General features: G+C 39.0%; 1 protein-coding gene across 1 annotated transcript in view; it reads left to right on the forward strand.

Moving 5' to 3' along the window:
- Positions 1-14,025, forward strand: part of LOC134803419 (protein mahjong) — a 58,985-nt gene that overhangs the window by 2,000 nt on the left and 42,960 nt on the right. The window contains exons 2-7 of the mRNA XM_063776239.1: positions 654-804; positions 1,693-1,830; positions 4,089-4,213; positions 9,663-9,738; positions 10,509-10,623; positions 13,864-13,953. Coding sequence (XP_063632309.1) covers positions 654-804; positions 1,693-1,830; positions 4,089-4,213; positions 9,663-9,738; positions 10,509-10,623; positions 13,864-13,953 — 695 coding nt within the window. The remainder of the gene's footprint in view (positions 1-653; positions 805-1,692; positions 1,831-4,088; positions 4,214-9,662; positions 9,739-10,508; positions 10,624-13,863; positions 13,954-14,025) is intronic.

Below are 14,025 nucleotides of genomic sequence, written 5' to 3' on the forward strand. Positions count from 1 at the left end.
GTTTGCCGCGCGATATGGAGACGGGGCTTGATACAAACATTCAGCTGCAAGGTCAATTATCTGTCTGAATTCAATTCGCACTTTTTTCAGCCATAAATTGGCTAGTTCTAATTATCCCAGTCATAGACAATGTAAAAAACGTCTTAGGCTGCGTTTACACCAAAGATGTGCGAGAATGTGTAGTGAGGGATGTGTTTGTTAAGAGCCAATAGGATCACTTCATTGACCTATCCTCGCTCAGTGCAGCTCTGGTGGGACATTTCTATTGGTTCTTACAAACACATAAAACACATTTCTCGCTATGTATCCTCACTTTTAGATTTTACATCCATTTTGTATGAAATCATGTGTGACACGGTGTATGTGCCGCACTCTATGGTTTATAAATAACAATAAATAAATAAATAAAATAGGCATCTCACTTATAGTTTTTAGGGTTCCATTCCATACCCAAAAGGTAAAAACGGGACCCTATTAATAAGACTCCACTGTCCGTCTGTCTGTCAGTTGAAATTCAGAAAATTTGAAATTTTCACAGATGATATGTTTCTGTTGCTGCTATAACAACAAATACTAAAAAGTACGGAACTCTCGGTGGGCGAGTCCGACTCTCACTTGTCCGGTTTTTTTCAATTTCGATTTTGTGTTTCCAGGATAGCGGAAATAATAGAAGCGGAGACGGAGAACTTCATGAAGAAGGACCCTGACCCGTTTGACGAGAGGCACCCGTCCCGGACAGACCCAGAGTGCGCACTCGGGCACGCGCTCAAGGTCATGTTCAAGAAGGACTCTTTCATGACCAAGGTATGTATGTATACTAGCAGAATTCCTGTGACCTATGATAAGTTATACTAGTGACATATTTAAGTATACCAGTGGCGGATTTGCAGTCTTTGCCGCCCTATGCCCCAGGCCCTGTAGCCGCCCCTTTCTCAGCACCCATCATATTGACTACATTTTGAGTTATTTCTTGTTATCATCTGCGAATATTTTGTCACAATTTGCCGCCCGGCAAGGTATTCTGCCGCCCTAGGCCCGGGCCTACTTGGCCTTAGGGCAAATCCGCCGCTGAAGTATGGACCAAAGAAAGACTAGTGAATGGTGGGCAAACCGTGGATCACGAGCGGCAAGAGGCTCCTTAACAGATTAATTGCAGTTACATTCTTCTCTAAAAAATATTTAAAAGATGTAGCTTTTTGAAAGCCAAGACCCTGATGAATTGATTATCCTTACTGGGCCTGGCTGGCTGCGAGGGTTGAACCATGCCCTACGTGTACAGTGAAGGTCATAAATATGTACTTATGCAATTTTTCATTTTATTTACTAATACAGATACAGATTACGCACAGCGCTATATCCGCGAATATAGAAGTTCGCAAATTGCGGGCATCTTTCTCTGTCACCCTAATTACGCCTTCATTGGAGTAAAAGATAAAAAGATCACAGCAATTTGTGGATTTCGGTTTTCGCGGAAGCCCCCCAGATCGCACGCATTTTGTCAATGCAGTTGTTCAGAGTAATGAGGACACATGCAGAAAATAGACCCTTTATAAACCTATTTAGCAGTGTGATTCATATGACTAATTATGTTCTGGCTATTTAATTATGTGGTATGCCTATACCAGCAATGATTGTGTGCATACTTGTATAATTAAATCATCAATTCATCACAATAACATGTTTACATTACAGCTAGTCAACGACTACGTACGCGACACGTACTACTCCCGCCAAAACATCACCGGCCGAGACGTCCACAAGCTGAACGTAGCGGCCTGCCGCCTCACACTAGACCTCATGCCTGGCCTCGAGATGAGCGTCGTGTTCCAGGTAATTACTACATTACTACAAAACATCACCGGCCGAGACGTCCACAAACTGAACGTAGCAGCTTGCCGCCTCACACTAGACCTCATGCCTGGCCTCGAGATGAGCGTCGTGTTCCAGGTAATTACTACATTACTACAAAACATCACCGGCCGAGACGTCCACAAGCTGAACGTAGCGGCCTGCCGCCTCACACTAGACCTCATGCCTGTCCTCGAGATGAGCGTCGTCTTCCAGGTAATTGCTACATTACTACAAAACATCACCGGCCGAGACGTCCACAAGCTGAACGTAGCGGCCTGTCGACTGACACTAGACCTCATGCCTGGCCTCGAGATGAGCGTCGTGTTCCAGGTAATTACTACATGTTCTTCTACCTAGCGTGATCCCGGCCTTAGCCAGAGTCCGCTTTCCTATTTGCTTTCCTCCACTTTCCGCGATTACTACATATCCCTACAAAACTGGCTTTCAAGAAAATAATGTACTGCCACTGCCATCTTAAAGACCAACGCACTTGCAACCCCTCTGGTGTTCCATGGGCGACGGTAATAGCTTACCATCTGGCAATTCTTCTGATCGTTTGCCTCTTGTATCATAGGAAAAAAAACACAGTTACGTTTCACCAGCTATGGTTTACTTTGGTTATGTTCATAATACCGTCACTTATGGCGTTATAATTTGGGGAAACTCTACTATGCCATATCATGAAAATTTTAGTTTTGAACACTGTTTACTGAGCGTCTGTTGAGCGTCGCGTCTAGTCAGCACTATAGAAAATGGTGTCGCCCTACAGCCGCGCCAATGTTGCGTCGAGCAGCAGCCAAAGAGTTGACTATAGTTCGTTTTTTTAGCATTAGAAATAAGGTGAACAATCTTTATGTGTCTTTTTATTGAAAAACACGTTTTAAAAATAAGTCAGGGCATATATGTAACAATTATGAATCTAATACAATCATTTATATTCTTCTGCTTTCATAAGTAATAGTTGGGTCATTCTAAGTTAAGAGGTAATCGCTTATATGAAAAAGTGGCACAACATAAATGTTAAAATTTTGATCTAATTATACAATATATTTATTGAAACAACTCTTTTATGTATATTTGTAAGCTGATCAGTCATTTTTTTAATTCTTTACCATTTTAGAAGACACCAGGGGAGAGACCGTACTTTTTCTATGTAATTAAGAGAAAACGGTCTCTCCCCTGATCTGTTTAAAAACATAAACTAAATCGAAATTTTGACCAGCCGTCTTACAAATACGAGCAAATTAAAGTGTAATGATTCATTTAAACAAGAATTCATACCTCCACTGTACATTTTGGAAAATTATGCGCCAGGGGAAAGACACCAGAGGAGTGACTTTTTCATGTCAACTCAGATATAATTGTGAAAGTACTTATTGTAAATAATTAAAATAAAGTATTTATATAATCTATGCATAAACTATAGTAAATATACAAATACAATTAAGTATTTATATCAATAATTTTAAAATAAAACTGACCAGGGGAGATACCACTTTCATAAAACAACATTGTCAAGTAAAGAGGTCAATGATCAAAATGACTGATAATCAGAACCAAAAGATGACTGTCGCAGGGTTGGTTGTTAGTGTTGAATCAAATGCATTGCTATTGGGATTAAAATCGCAATAATTAAAATTATAAACCCAATATTTTTACATTTACATAATGGCCAGGGCAGGAGACATTGAATTTGGGGGACAAAATTTAACATAAATAATTTTTATGAAAAAGAAAAATTTAAAGGATTTTATTAATAACATTACAATCAATATTTATTTTAATTTATGAAGTATACCAAATTTAACGGATTTATGGGAATTACATCTGGATAAAATGACTGATTTATTGTAAAACCTGCAAAGGGACAGGCCAGGGGAGAAACATTTTGCATGTTTGAGGTGCAATTGTGACAAAACTGAATTAATTAATTAATTGAAATTGACTGTCTATAGAGGAAATGCAATCTTTTAAGGGAAATTACCATAATTTATTTAAATTGTTTAAGAAAAGTATGGATATGTATCATGGACACCATTAATACCTCTTAACTTAGAATGACCCAGTTACTGATTTTCAACGGGATCCCTATCCGTCATACAATTTGCCCCCTAGAATCCGATGTATGATTATAAGACATGTCAAGATCGCTTACCTTCTTTCTAATGCTAAGAAAAACGAACTATAGACGGAGACGCTATGGTGGGGTCTCTAAGTATCTGTGTGTACGTTTGCAGGACAACGACGCGCTGATCCACCGGCTGGTCGGGTGGGCGACGAGCTCGGCGGAGCCCCTGCAGTGCTACGCCACCGGGCTGCTCGCCGCCGCCATGGAGGTGCAGGAGATCGCCACCAACTTTAGGTACGTGCTCTATTTTGTATGGTACGCCCTTTCACCGCTAAAGACGTGAACCAAAGAGAATAGAGTCTATAGAGACGGATTGTCAAAGTAAATTATGTAGCCACTGAAAATATACTGCCATCTTTCGACAGAACATAAAACTGTTAGAACGCGATTTGACTTTGATTCTTATTCTTTCACTGATATGTGTTAACTTATTAAATATTAATATTTACGCCATCTACTCGACACTAGGCCAAAGGTATGGTGCAATATTTTCGAGCGATGGCGCCATAACCTTCAGCCTAAGCTCGAGTAGATGGCGTTAATATTAATATTTAACAAGTTAACACATATCAGTGAAAGAATAAGGATCAAAGTCAAATGGCGTTCGAACAGTGTTAATCGTCTGTCGAAAGATGGCAGTAAATGAACTGTAGCTACATAATTTACCATGACAGTAACTCTCTACTTCAAATTCTCTTTGCGTGAACTGACGCGGCTACAGCCAAATATCAACCTTCGTGCATTCCGACAACGTTCACGATGACGCGCCGCGCACGATAGGCGTGGCGTTCGAAGGGTTAATAGAAGAAATAAAAGGGTATATCGACACGGATACTCCTTTGGCGCAGCGATCCAAAGTGTGTCTTGGCCTCCAACACGACTGCTCGCCACTGATCCCGGTCCCGTGCCGTTTCTCGCCAGTTTTCAACCTGGAGCTCGCGCAGATCAGCGTCCACCACATCCACCCAACGATACCTAGGTCGAACGAACGGGCGGCCACGGATAAAGTACAAAGAATATGTGTACACGATCTTATTATACACTCGTATTTATATTTTTGGCATTTTTTCATTTGAGACAAAATAGTAATCAGAAAACCTATAAAATTGTTATAAAACTTTTTTTTCCTTAAGTTACCTTCCGTTGTTGGGTCGTGTCCGAAACATATTTTAAATATTCATAACAAAACAATATGGTAACATAAACAAAAATTTACAGTCAACGTTACACTACTAAAACAATATGTAAAAAAAACAAAGAATTTTAAAACTCAAATAAATGTCATATTGTTGTCGAATTTTACCCTGTCTTCATCTTCTAAGGATGTCCACGGAAACAATATAGTAACAATAACAAAAAAAAAACACTGTTTTCGGCATAGATAGATACATTTATTTATAGATACACAGACCCCACTCGTATGTAAGTTAAGATACATAAAAAAAAAAGACTGCTGTATTAATATTTATAACACTAGTATACGATTACGAATATGGTGGAGGGTAGATTTAGTTTTTCTGCCAACAAACTGTTCTGCAGTTTGGCAGATAAGTGCAATAATTACACTGTATTTTTTGTTTGGATTAAATAAATTAAAACAAAAAAAAAATATTTATTTCATAATACAGATTACATTATAAATTGCAGGCATGTCAATCTACAAGAATTCATATTAGGATTATCCCATTTGTCCGATTGTTTCGTTCCCACCAGGCCCTCCACCATGTTTCGACCCCAGCATGGACCCCATGAAATTCATGATAATATTCTTTATGAAGTCAAATATATGACGGTTAAAAAACTTCAAAAAAACCGTTCTTTCCTCCGCGTCTTCCGTCTGAGACTCTGTCATTACAGACACTAGTAGACACAGTATCAAAATCGTTTTGAATATCATTGTTGTTTGATTTCTTTAAGCGTTGATACGTTTTTTTAACAATTATGGCCTGGATGCGAGTACTTTAAGCCAAGTTTTTGTTTTGCTATTTTTTAAACCGTTGGTACGTAAATCTGCAGTGTTTTTACGACGTCGAGGTTTATATATGGAATAAAGGTGCCATTTAATATTTATTTATTGAACTTGTATGTTAAATAGTCCATGAAATTACTTTCTAACCGATTTACAACTATCTTGTTCAGATAAAATATTAATTTCACAGTTGTATAACGTTGTTATTTTTTCTTGTTCGTAAATAATGTATTTGTTACAGTTCTAGTTCAATAATAGTAGTTTATGTGACTAATACATAATGAAAGGCATTAAAATGCGAAACGGGATTATTACACGAACGAAGTGAATTTCATAAAAGGATCACACGAGTGTTTTAATGCCTAATAATGCCATCTATCCAACTAGAATTAACTAGATGATATGGCAGCACCATATCCCTCATAGGTACCGTAATCCAGTAAAGGATTCGTATAGGAAGTGCAAGCACACACTGCTCGCCCTTATAGTTGTTCAAGAGCGCCTAGCCTTTCTTTTAAATTCTCTAGGCAGTGGCGTAGGATTGGAGCCGGTGTAGCTTTATTTATCTATACAATAGAAATATAGATAAATTAATCAGTCAGATCACATAACCTTAGCTTCTTTAACCTCTCCTTGAACGACGCAACCGATTGTGCCTGCCTGAGCGACACAGGCAGCTCATTCCACAGCTTCACTGGACGCACCGCGAAGGACTTGTTGTATCCACAAGATTTGTGAGGAGGGATGGCAAGTGATCAATTCGCACAGACGTTGGCCTACAGCCAGAAATTGAAATTTTTGAGAGAGGTATAAAGGAGAAGAAGGTTTAGAAAGAACATTAAAGAGAAGAGAAAGAGTTTGAAGATCTCTACGGCGGCGGATTGGAAGCCAATAGGGTATTTGGCTACTAATCAAATCAGTTTCTTTTTTCGAACTGTCAAAACGATTTTGCTACTATGGAATTTATATGAAACACTAGCATGTGACGTCACAATCAAATTACCTACTCTTTATAGTTTTATACGGGATTTAAAATAGAAACTTTGTCTAAAAATTATTGCTGTCTAAGTTTCTATATTAATCTTCTGGTGCTTTATTTCTTGCATGGTGTAAATTAATTTATTTTAAATACAGTCAAATACCCTATTGAGTTTTTGACGGTAGTAAGACACATGATCGTACTTCCGTAGGCCGAAAATGAATCTTATACAGACATTCTGTAAGCGCTCTAACTTGTCCAGGAATTCTTCTGCCATGTCAAGATTCACAGCATCGCCGTAGTGTATAATATCTATTTTAGTTTATACTTTATATACCTATAATACCTATAGTAGTGAATACTTAAAAAAAATCAATAAACATTTCATAAAATAAATTGATTTATTCCCTACAGTTCCATGATTTTTAATTTCAGACGAAAAAGTAATCAGAAAAAAATCTTTAAAATGTCAAAATAATTTATTTCAGTTTAATAATTCATACAAACAAAAATAAAATACAAATCATATTCATGTTACCCTCTAACTCCAATAAGAGTGTAAAGTTCAAATCAAAATCTATATTTTCCAAAGCACAATAACAGATACAGATGGAGCATTCCATGAAATTGTCCCGTACATACGCGAATTTTCTGATGATTTGCAGGTATAAGCGTTTCCTTTTCTATGACAAATGGCCAAAAATATGTACAGAAAAATAATCGCCTGCTTGAAATGCCCCAAAAAAAAAGTCGCAACACATGAAATAAAATGCGTCTGTACGGGACAGCCCGTGGAATGCTCCAGATACAACATAACAGTAAATGTTACACTAACTCACGAACAAAACAATATGACAACAAAAATAAGAATAATAAATTTTACATTGCTTTAAGTATCTTCTAAGGATAGCCATGGAAACAATAAGAAAAGAATGAATGATGCACTGCCTTCGGCATATTAGGAGGATAATCCTGGTTCCCCGTTTATGGCATTCCTTGCAGCCGCTCTCGACTCTGGCGGCAGCATCCCCATCAGCCCATTGACGAAACTCGACACCCTTTCAGGGGTCAAGTAACGCTTCAATGCTCCCATTATGTTTTGAAAACCTGCTCTGTCTTCCAAGTCCTCCGCTTGAGGCGCCGCCATCGCAGAAACTATGAGACTCAGTATCAGAAACTTCAAGTATTTCATTGTGATTTTTGAATTCTCTAAGGCTAGAGTCTAAGCGTTGTTGTGTGAATGTAAAGTATCTTTCCGATGTAGAGGTTTTTATATGGAGTAAAACGGCCATTTTATATTTATTTATTGAATTTGTATGTTTAATAGTGCATTAAATTAGTATTTCACAAATTTTACAACTATCATGTTTAGATAAAATAATAATTTCACAGTTATATTTATATTTCCATTTTGGATTTCACGGGCGTATAAATCCCGGTCTTTTGATAGCTTGCGTGGGGATATAGATATTAGTATATCGTTATTTTTTCTTGTTCTAGATAATAACATTTGTTACAGTTCTAGTTGAATAATAACGTGTTATTCAGGTTGCCTGGGGCAAAGTTGTTGTTTAACCGCTCGTGCTAATATTGATACCCGAGCGAGCGAAAGATTCCAAAATTGAACCACGAGCGTAATTTGTATAGCATAAAATAATTTAATGGAAGTGTCGTATTCCTATTTACTGACTAGTAATTTCACTGCATTATTTATAGCCTCACTTTAGTAGTAAATATATTATGTACATAACTACGAGCATTATCTATCTATATATGGCAAAAATTACTGCTCTGTAACATGATTGTTTTTATTTTTAGGGTTCCGTACCCAAAGGGGAAAACGGGACCCTATTACTAAGACTCCGCTGTCCGTCCGTCCGTCCGTCCGTCCGTCCGTCCGTCCGTCCGTCCGTCCGTCCGTCTGTCACCAGGCTGTATCTCACGAACCGTGATAGCTAGACAGTTGAAATTCTCACAGATGATGTATTTCTGTTGCCGCTATAACAACAAATACTAAAAACAGAATAAAATAAAGATTTAAGTGGGGCTCCCATACAACAAACGTGATTTTTGACCGAAGTTAAGCAACGTCGGGCGGGGTCAGTACTTGGATGGGTGACCGTTTTTTTGCCGTTTTTTGCATTATGGTACGGAACCCTTCGTGCGCGAGTACGACTCGCACTTGTCCGGTTTTTTATGGATAATTTTTAGGACTACTAGCGACCCGCCCCGGCTACGCAAGTACGCACGGGTTACACAAAACCTTAACAAATGATATATCTCAACCTTAACTCAAGAATTACTCTATTGATAAGTGAAATCCGCATGAAAATCTGTTCAGTAGTTTTTGAGTTTATCGCGTACATACAAACAGACAGACTTGGAGAACTTTGTTTTATAAGGTGTAGTGATGGGCTTGCGATCCAGAGTTTCGAGTTAGAGCCTCGCCCGACACACTGATTTTTCAAATTTTAATTTATTTAGGCCTTTGCCCGGCAGTGGGATATTATAGGCTCCCAATAATAAATAATAATAATAATTTATTTCTACCCCCTTACATGTCATTAAAGTGTCAAAAGGGCCTCTACGTTTTGGCTTCGGCTCCGCGCACGCCTCCCAAAGGTCCGGAAAACCATTGTTCCGTGATGGGAAAGACATTTATTTGTAAGATTTATGGCATCATTTGCGGACGTTTCTGCTTATTACAAAATTAATTTAGTAACGTTATGTTGCAGGGATATCAACGCGATGCTGGTGCCGCTCATGCTGCGGCGTCTGCACGTGTTGAGGAACAAGAACCAGGAAGAAAAGGTTGCTATCTTTTTAAAGGGAATATTACGCAAAACTCTGCGTAGGGAGCGCCACTAGCACAAACAGAGGTCCTACCGCGAAAAACGAAAATAGAAACTTATATATCTGCCTCTTTCTTGCTCGAATCAGCAAGAGCGATGGAGAGGCATAGGTATAACGAAATTTAGATTTTCGTGTTTCACGGTAGGCCCCCAGTAAACAAACCGCCTCGATGCATCAATGTAATTTTTATTTGTAACAATCTGTGGAATTAAAAAAGCTGTTCAACATAGTACATATAAGTTACTCTATGGTTTACGATTTGTGCTAGTGTTGCACTCTGGGGGCAAAATTTTGCTGTAATACCCCCCCCTACTTATGAGATTTTTTGGAACTGACATTTTAGCTTTCCAAATGTGACGTTTTCAACTAAAAGGTACCCCGTTGTCGGTTGTCGATAAGGTTGATTTCAAATTGAAGCTATATGGAAACAGCGCCTTATTGACAACCGACAATAAGTGACCCTTTTGGATGAGAATGGCACATATAATGAATGAAAATTGCAGTATTGGTAATCAAAACCAAAATATTACTCTGCAAATCCGCGAAAAGATAACGTGCTAACCCGTTATACTTACTTGCGTATTTTTTACATGAAATTGATGTTAAAATACAGCAATAATATAACGGTAATCATATTACCAAATTTCCTTCGCGGACATTGAAATTTTGATAATTTTCCGACGGCATATCAGTAAAGTACAGTTCCCTAAAATAAAATGTTGTTTCAGCAAAGCAACCAAAACACGACGCCGCCGAGCCAGACGCGACACTTCGCGCGCTTCGACAAGAAGCGACAGAGCGACGTGAAGTGCAACGGGCCCAGCGACAAGCCCGGCAAGAAAGGTAACACACCACTAGCAGAGAATGTAGTATAGAGCCGTATTGTCAAAACACGACGCCGCCGAGCCAGACGCGACACTTCGCGCGCTTCGACAAGAAGCGACAGAGCGACGTGAAGTGCAACGGGCCCAGCGACAAGCCCGGCAAGAAAGGTAACACACCACTAGCAGAGAATGTAGTATAGAGCCGTATTGTCAAAACACGACGCCGCCGAGCCAGACGCGACACTTCGCGCGCTTCGACAAGAAGCGACAGAGCGACGTGAAGTGCAACGGGCCCAGCGACAAGCCCGGCAAGAAAGGTAACACACCACTAGTGGAAATATAGACACCGGGCCAGGAGCATACATCGTCAGTCATCGCCTCCCGGCTGATGCTTTGTCAGATAATAGTTTAGGTTTAGATGCTATTATGAATTAAAAAAATAGTCAGCCGGTTGTATCGCGGTGGAAAGACCGTCAATTGATGACATGAACATGTAAAAAAAAAAGTCGATTATCGCGTCCCGATTGAATTGTGTTGTATTAATTTCGGCTGCAAAATAATTTGTTTTTGTTTATTTATCAATTACAGTTAAACTACCAAATTTGGCGGATATTACTATCACAGGTTTTTTTTTAAACTGGTATTATAATTTTACACCTAACCAATAACAAGTTTTTTTTAAATATGGTGACGCTTAAGGCGTTATAAATCCGTATATCGCTCGCGATTGACACATTAAAATGTTTTGATTGGACTTTTACTATAATATGTGACGTCCCACGGGTAAAGGTACCTTATGGCGGTTGGCGCTTACGCTATTATTAACGCCGCTCCAATATTATCGCGGCGCTATGCGACGTAAGCGCCAGCCGCCATAAGGTACCGTTTGCCGTGGAACGCACATGTAACGTAAAGTTTCATATTTAACCATTGTGTTTCTGTTTATCTGATTTATTTGGTTTAATTTTGCTCACCTCAACGAGTACCGCTTTGCCATGTGTAATGTTTTTAATCTCCAAATATTGAGATTGTAACTGAGTAATTATGATTCTACCTCTAACCTCTTAATTTTAAAATAAACACTTTTTTTTAATAATTTAATATGTATTTTATGGCGCGGTCGCGTGCTTCACCGGGTCGTCGGTCGCTGAATGCGTAAAGTCGGACCAAAAAAAGTCTGCAGCGGATTTGATAGCCCCCGCAGTGCAAGTGTCATTTATACGTCATAATTTCATAGAAGTTTGACGTTTAAAATAACACTTTCACTGCGTGGGCAAATCAAATCCGCTGCAGACTATTCTTGGTCTGACTTTAGTACAGGGTGTCTGGCTGGAAATTTATTTTTTTAAATTAAATTAAAAAAAAAAGTAAAAAACAGTGCCAAATGTCAGTTACGTCATTCGAACCACCGACTGTGCGGATTTGTTAGCCACAATGCCCCGATGGTCAGAAGTGCATCGTGCGTTCGTTATCGAGTCGTTCTTTAAAGGTGGCGATTCTTACGTTGTCGCTGGTCGACAGTTTTGTGCACACTTCAATATTCGACGAATGAGTGATGGACCAAGCGTCAATTTAATTCGTTCTTGGGTTAAGAAGTTCCGTGCAACTGGTTCCGCTATGAACAGACCTCGCCCAGGGCATACCCGGACTTCAAGGACCCCCGCAAACATTGAACTCGTTGAAAGAAGTTTACGTGAAAATCCCCGACTTTCGATACGCAAAAGGGCAGCCTCATTAGGACTTGTTAGAGCAACTGTCCATGAAATTTAGAAAAAAGACTTAAAGTTTCATGCCTTTAAAATTCAAATCGTCCAGGAATTGAAGGAAAATGACTTTGTGTTACGCAAACAGTTTAGCGAAATAATGTTGCAAAGATTTCGTACCGTAAATTCGATTTTTTGGAGTGACGAGGCTCATTTTCACTTAAACGGTCATGTTAATAAACAAAACATCAAAAACCGCTGCATTGCCCCAGAGTAACTGTGTGGTGTGCTTTGTCAACGCATGGGATTATCGGACCATTTTTCTTTGAAAATGCCCGGGGACAAGCGACAAATGTCAATAGCGAAAATTATGCAAGAATGATTACGGATTACTTCTTACCGAATCTGCGAGCACATCCATCGTTCTCATCGCACACGTGGTTCCAACAGGATGGGGCAACCCCACATACGGCTAGAGCTTCAATGGATTTATTACGGCAAGCTTTCCCTGGAAAACTAATCAGTCGGTTTGGGGACATCCCATGGCCACCGCGGTCGCCTGATTTGACCCCGATGGATTTTTTCTTATGGGGCTATCTCAAAGAAAGAGTTTATAACAACAATCCGCGTACTGTTGAGGCCCTAAAAGAAAACATTGGTAATGAAATCCGCAACATTCGACCAAATTTGCTTCAGAGTGTGGCGAGAAACACGAGGCTTCGCTTCGATCAATGTCGACAACTCGATGGAAAACATTTGGATAACATTATTTTTAAAAAATAAAATCCGCATCATTCCTTAAACTGCGGATGTAATTAATAAATATATATACACAATAATACGATTTTTATTTAATATTGAAATTATAAATCTGCAGCCAGACACCCTGTACCTATTACAATAGGTTATTTGACTACTAGTCAAATCAGTTTCTTTTTTCGAACTGTCAAAACGATTTTGCTACTATGGAATTTATAAGAACCACTAGCATGTGACGTCACGATCAAATTACCTACTCTCTATAGTTTTATACGAGTTTTAAAATAGAAATTGTGTCTACAAATAACTGCTGTCTACATTTCTCTATTAATCTTCTGGTGCTTTATTTCATGCATGGTGTAAAATAATTTATTTTAAATATAGTCAAAATCAGTGTTGGCCGAAAGTTAATGCGAATTGAAAATGTTGCCCATTAACCATTATAAATTGAATCGTAAACTGTAATCGTCCGTTACGGTTTAAGGTTCATTTTATAATGGTTACTGGCCAACATTTTCAATTCGCATTAACTTTCGGCCAACACTGGTCAAAATAGGGTATTTGACAACTGACATTGTTTTCATGCGGTGAACGACCGGTGTGACTGTGCCATTAAGTTCTAACCCCCTTTTTCATAAAACTTTACGGGCTTGAATATAGTTAAATTATGTTTTATCCCTTCCTTACAAATACATAAGTCAAAATGACAGATAAAGACACGGTTTATAGCTAATTCAGGCCAGTAATGCCTGCTGAATAACGCCATAAATGTTTATTCTATGTTTAATTGTTTCCAGACCGGGATAAAGACTCGGGCGGAGGCGGCGACGTGGAGATGGAGCCTCTGTCGCCGACCGACCCCGCTACACCTGTCAAAAACTGCAATTGTGAGTTGGATAATATGGAATAAGTTGGAATGTTTTATACTTTCCTCGCGTTGGTGTGGTGAATAATTTTGT

The sequence above is a fragment of the Cydia splendana genome, chromosome 26 (genome assembly GCF_910591565.1).
Source record: "Cydia splendana chromosome 26, ilCydSple1.2, whole genome shotgun sequence".
Taxonomy (NCBI): domain Eukaryota; kingdom Metazoa; phylum Arthropoda; class Insecta; order Lepidoptera; family Tortricidae; genus Cydia; species Cydia splendana.